The sequence below is a fragment of the Oryzias melastigma genome, linkage group LG7 (genome assembly GCF_002922805.2).
Source record: "Oryzias melastigma strain HK-1 linkage group LG7, ASM292280v2, whole genome shotgun sequence".
NCBI lineage: Eukaryota > Metazoa > Chordata > Actinopteri > Beloniformes > Adrianichthyidae > Oryzias > Oryzias melastigma.
This window is the reverse complement of record NC_050518.1, coordinates 7236618-7242912: the sequence shown is the minus strand read 5'-3', so window position 1 is coordinate 7242912 and position 6295 is coordinate 7236618. Positions and strand designations below refer to the sequence as shown.

At 38.2% G+C, this 6295-nt stretch overlaps 1 protein-coding gene across 2 annotated transcripts in view; it reads left to right on the top strand.

Annotated features, from left to right (window-relative positions):
• cpne5a (copine Va) overlaps window positions 1-6295 on the top strand; it is a 91431-nt gene that overhangs the window by 46913 nt on the left and 38223 nt on the right. For both annotated transcript variants that reach the window (XM_024292939.2, XM_024292937.2), the window contains 3 exons: window positions 336-399; window positions 4924-5027; window positions 5950-6054. In XM_024292939.2, the coding sequence (XP_024148707.1) occupies window positions 336-399; window positions 4924-5027; window positions 5950-6054 (273 nt within the window). The remainder of the gene's footprint in view (window positions 1-335; window positions 400-4923; window positions 5028-5949; window positions 6055-6295) is intronic.

The following is a 6295-nucleotide window of genomic DNA, read 5'->3' as shown; positions in this document are numbered from 1 at the left end:
AAAGTGTACAGCTTAGTTATTTTTAATTTGATTGCTGTTTTCATAAACTGGGTTTGTTCATTACGAATGTTTTGTATGTGAATGTTGTATGAAATATATTTCCAAAATGAGAAGTTTATTTCAAATATTTTCTAGATTTTCTCTGGATTAAATTGATCTTCTTTGATTGAAGTTAATCTTAGAATACAGAGGCATCCACACTGATGTAGATGCATGTCTGAGAAATCCTATCACTTTTTCATGACTTATGGAATTTTCAAAATCTTTTATGATGTCTGTTGGATCCAGGCTGCATGGGGGTGTACAGAAAGTGACTGATGTGTTTGTCTTCACAGAGGCATACCCGGGAAGACATGTGGAACCATAATCCTGTCTGCAGAAGAGCTGGGAAACTGCAGAGTATGTCTAAAGAATTTTACCACTTCTGAAATTTGTTTCAAAAATATTCCCCGGTGTCAACGGATTTTGCTTTGCAAGGCGCATCGGAGTCTAACCGAACCAGAAAAATGCGTGTTTGGAAATGGTTACAAGCCTGCTGAGTTGGAGTGGGATTTTTATTGTACATATTCGCTGTCTGTGAGATATATTGCATCATAAACGTCTCCATTAAACGAGGAGGATACGCCATGTTACCACGCAATTGTTTTTTGCCATTTGAAAATTGTGTTCACAGCGAATACGAAATGAGGCTCAATGGCTATTTAATGAAGCCTCCTTCATTTTAGTCACTAAATCAGGCATTTGTTGTGATATGGGCTGTAGTAAAACACATTTCTGCTTTAACATCCAAATGCAGATAGTAAATAATCACATTATTGAGCTGACAAGCATGGCAGAGTGCTGCAGTAAGACTTATAGACTTAAACAATTGACTTTATCTTGTGCTTTATGTGAAACAAAAACGTTAATGCATATATGTTTTCCACAAATTGCCCACTGATTATTTGAATGTGTCAATTTCCTGGTGCCGCAGAGGTTTTCCCTAACTTTGGTGAAGTTTTCTACTTCTAAACAAATAAAAGTGAGTTGGATTGAGGCTAAACAGCTGCGCTGCCGATTACAGCTCCATGATTGCCAGCACTGATTCTTCCCCGCTGAACTAAAGTGTAGGTGCTGATAGTTGTAGAAGGGCTGCTGTGAGTCATCAGGTGGATGGCATATGCAGCAATAGGAGTCAGAAGCAGAAGTGCAAAGCACCACTCCTGGAAATCATTAAGTTATATGAATGCAAATGATCATTACTCTTGCAAATGTTGTTTTCTGTTTTCTTCTCCACTAAAGTTAATTAGAGATAGAATGATACGGGAAATCAATTTAACCCTGAAAGACAGCACCACCTGAGGAATGAAAAAAGACGGAAAAGAAAAACAGAAAAGTAGTTAAATGGGAATACACGGCTGTCAGCAGAGGCTGAACATCTGAGAATTATGACTGTTTTGAAGTGCTCCCATCCATCTAAATGTCGTTTATTCCCAAATCCACCTGTGACTAATAAATAGAGACAGCTGAGTTGCTGTTTGCTTGGAGTAAACACAGCAACTTGTTTGGGGGGAAAGGGAGATAAGCCGAGGGAGAACTGACGTGGAAGTTCTGGAGGGTCGGCTATCGCCCTTGTGGTGAATTTGCCAGGTATCATTAGACTGAGCAGCAGCCTCTGCATGGTTCAAAGGCTTCCTCTTGGCTGTCATTATCTCTGGCATATATGACTGCTGAGCAGTGCCTGGCTCACTTTCAGATCTTCCTCCTGGTCTTCCTGCAGCTCTGGGTGATCTATAAAAGCTACTTTCCATGTGGCAGCAGAAAACCATGGTGCATATCTGTGCTAAACTTAAATCAAGAAAGATTTACACACAAGAGAAAAATCTCATTTTTGTTCAGTTGGTGGATTCTAAAAAGGTTTCTATCATTTTATTTGGAGCTCATTGGTTAAAAAATATTTAAGTATTACAAAATGCCAATTGTGCATGTCCTCTCATCTAATCACTATTAGTGATTTCAAATGCTGCAGAAACCATTTAAAGGAGCCATACCATGAAAATTATACTTTAAGTTTTAAGTGCATTTTACTGTTCATTCCTCACTATAAAGAACCTCAAAGCTGTATTTTGATCCTTTCATGCATATAACAGTAATCCTGTAAAATCCTGCGCTCTCTGCAGCAGCCCCTCCCATACCCACGGAAACGAGCTCCCTGTGACTGAACAACTTGAATTCAGTAGTTTTTTTACAAAACCAAATTTCCTTTAGAGTCAGATCATAAACAAAACAGAAAACATGTTGGTGGACCATGGGACCGGTACCAGTCCCTGGGTCATGTGGTAGCAGTCTAGTCGCTGAGGCCCATTGAGTTAAACTTTTTTTAATAGTCCACTGAAAAAGAGTTTGCTTTGGAAACCAGAAAAAGTTAAGGGTTGAAAACAATATTTTATAATTTATTAAAATAAAAACACTTGGAATCTGCTTTGGTAAAAGCAAATGTGTGTGAGCCACAGTTGCATTGCTTAATGATTTGATATTTAAAATGTATTTTATCTTTTTTTTTTTCAATAAAAAAGGTATATTAGTTTTCAGACAGTTTTTCAAAGTTATACTTTTTTAAAAAAATGTGTGATATATTTTTGCTGTTATATTCATGGAATATGACAGCATCATTTTGCAACATGTGATCACCATGACTCTTGCCAATGCACAGCCCTAATTACATCCATCTTAGTTTACTATTGACTCAGCTGTAACTGCAACAAATATTTTTGTTTCTATGGTGAACGCTCCAAAAAAACCCAAAGTATGAACTGCTTTCATTTTTGTTGTTTTCTTTGCATAAGAGAAAACTGAATGTCACAGTGACAAAGGAAAATCCCGCCCTAATGCTCGCCTTCATAATGAACAAACACCAGAATGAATGGAGCCGTGCTTGAATGTATTCAAAGGAGCTGTGCAAACGTGGGGCTGGTATAATCCCTTGGCACACGTTTCATTCAGTGATTCATTACAGTTTGAATTCTTGACGATGTCAAAGACATTTATGCGGCACAAACTCAGGTATTGTCTGCCCTGCTTTGTGTCTGCGCTCCGCTTCGTACCTCCTGCAGAGCCATCTTGGTACGGAAACACGAGCTGCAGCCGGCGTTCCCCTGCTGCTGCTGCTGAACATCAGCAGCTGAAATTAATGTTCTCTCTTTTCCCCTCTTAATGAGAGAACACTGCTCGGCTGCAAGTGTTATCTGTGCATAATGAAGACGTAAGGCGCCGTGTTGCCATGATAGTGTATTTGCAAAGGCTCAGCCTCAGCTGTGCAGAACAGTGAAAGGGGAAACTTAAAAAAAAGGCTTTGGCGACTGACAACTTGATTGTAATGTCATATTATTTGTTTGATACGGCCAAAAAGATGGCTAAAGTTATTAGATTTTGTTGAGGAAAGCATTCAGCAGAGAATCTGCCACATTTTAGATGTAATAACGGGCGGCGGGAGGCTATATGACTTCTGATCTGCATCCAGCTGGAAAAAGACAATTTCCCATTGACACACCCCCACCTTTATTACATACTGATTAGAAGCAGAGGAGATAAGTGAAAATGACAGCCAGAAATGAAACTAGATCTGCAGCTGTAGATTCAGAATATTCTTCCAGTTTACATTTTTTTTCCTGAGCAGTTACTTACAAAAAAGAAAGAAATGAAAATTAAATTCAAAAAGTCGTTGGACGACACTTTTCAGTGGTGTATGTGTTCAGCTCATAAAGTGATGTGATGGGGGTCAGTGTTAGGTAGGTCACAAGTATGGCGAGCCATACTAATATGGGTCAAAGCAATCAATGGAGGTCCTGCTCACTACAGCGCTGATTCAGATCCAATAACAGTCCTGCTTTTTAAAGACCCACCCCAATGAAAATCATGTTTTTTCATGTTTCTGTGGCATTTTTTCTCATAATGGAGGACATACTTTGAAAAAAATAGGCTTAAAATTACATTTCTGAATATTTCTTTATTCAAATAATCTAAAAGAAATAAAAACAGTTTGAAAAAGCTAGTAGATGTGATGTAGAGGCAACAAGCTCCCTATGCCGCTCCATTTTGATGTATACACTTATAGAAAAATAGAAATTTTCCTCGTCTGAGCTGACATCTGGCACAAAACTGTACAGCTGGATAGCTCCAATATTGCTCGCCATTTTTGTTGCTCCAATATTGTTAAATTTGAGTTGTGAAAGCCTGTAAATTAGAGGGGGAGTGTGTAAACAGATGGATGATGGGAAGGGGAGTAGGGCTCTCTCTGTGCAGCCAGTACTGCTCAAACCTCAGAGGCAAATTTCTGATGAAGTACAGCCGCTATGCAGAAACTATGTCCTAGAAAACAACACAGGTTTTAATATTTGGACTGATAACAGAATAATCAACAACAAAAGACCATCGGGAACGGTTTTAAAATAGATCAAACGATGATCAGAGTGGGACTTAATATATATTTTTTAAGTCTTTTTAAAGTCCTGTACATCTTAATGTGTTGCTTCAAGCACTCACTAAAATCTGTGGCATTATTTGCAGGATGTTTTAAGACAAAATCAAAACATCAGCTTCAAAATATCTTCATAATATGGAAATCTACCTGCTGAAGGATTGTCTATCAATCCCTTTAAATTTTGCTTATCTTCTTGTAAAATCTCTTAACAAAATGCTTTTTTTTACATGCATCAAAAGAAAATTCAAGTCTTTTTCAGATTGTGGACACTACTGCTTTGTTTTGACCTGCTCTTATTTAGACTCTGTCATCTTTATCTCCCATTTCTTGTGCTTCACTGCTTTTATGTAGTACCCTGGGACAGGATGTAATAACAAAGCATGAGCCAAACAGAGACATCTTGGCTTGCTTCATGGTTTTTGGCAGCACTACTTCTTTGATTGTTTTTTTTTTTTATTTTGCAGGATTACGCCACCATGCAGTTTTGTGCAAACAAGCTGGACAAGAAAGACTTCTTTGGAAAGTCTGATCCCTTTATGGTTTTCTACAGAAGCAACGAGGATGGAACGTGAGTTTGTCTCTTCGTTCTCTATGTCAGTGAAATTCTCAATACTTTGATTAAATTTGGTCTGCTTTCAATCAGCTCCAGTCATTAATGTTTGATTTGAAAGTTTTCCTAAAAAAAATAATAAAAAAACAACTTTGTGATCTATCATGGAGCTCAACAATCATTCAGGATTGGAACATCCACTGAGGCCAAGTTCCCTCCTCTTCTCCCCAACTATTAAAACATTATGAAGTGCAGGACCGTCTAGTTCTCTGGATTTAGATGTAATTTGGACTCCATGCTCAATATTTTATTTTAAACAGCAAATATGACATCACAAATTTCTCCAAGGAAAAACCTAAAAATATGAACTTGTACAAATTCACTGTGTTCTGAAGATGAAAAAAATAAATTAAAATACATTTTTTCACATTAATTATCATTCAAATACAATGCATTGTGGTCTATTTTTGCAAATCTAGTGCACATCGATGCTCACTGGATGGTGAACGCACTACATGGTACACTAAATAGTTGAATTCCGTTACAACATGCCATTATCAAAGGGAATTTCACTTTAATTTTACTCCACTCTGATGCTTAGTTTAATCCTGGCGTGAGGAAATCCAGTCCTCAAGACCTGACGTTTTCCAGATCTCATTGCTCTATTCGTGGCTGATTATCTGGATCAAGTGTGTCCAGCCAATAAAAAAAGTTTGTTGGAAAACAAAGCAGGAGAGTCGCCCCTCGGCCCTCACCCCTAGTTTAAACTTTAACCAGTCATCTCGATCAAATCTTTATGTGTCAAAGTCATGCGTTGATGCCAAATAATTGATTAGTTCTTTGTGTTAAGAAGCAAATGAGCAGGTGTCCTGTGGCTCTGTGGGTATTTTGTTTTGCAGACACGTTTAAGAATTGAAAATGTTGTTGTTTCCTGCTCTAGGTTCACCATCTGTCACAAAACAGAAGTGGTGAAGAACACTCTGAACCCCGTGTGGCAGCCCTTCTCCATTCCTGTCAGAGCGCTTTGCAATGGAGACTATGACCGGTGAGGGATGTTTGTTACGTCAGTTTGGTTTCTTTTAATACATACATGTCCTGCCAGAGGTGCTTCAAATTTGGCAATAATTGAATTTTGTTCTGTTCTTTCATCTGCTGCTGAATTTATAATTATTGCAGATTGTGTGACCACATGGCAGCTTCCCCTGCTGTTCATTAATTTACCTACAAGCTCATAAAAAAATCTGATTCCTGACTGGCACCACCATCTTTGCTCACATCTGGTTCTC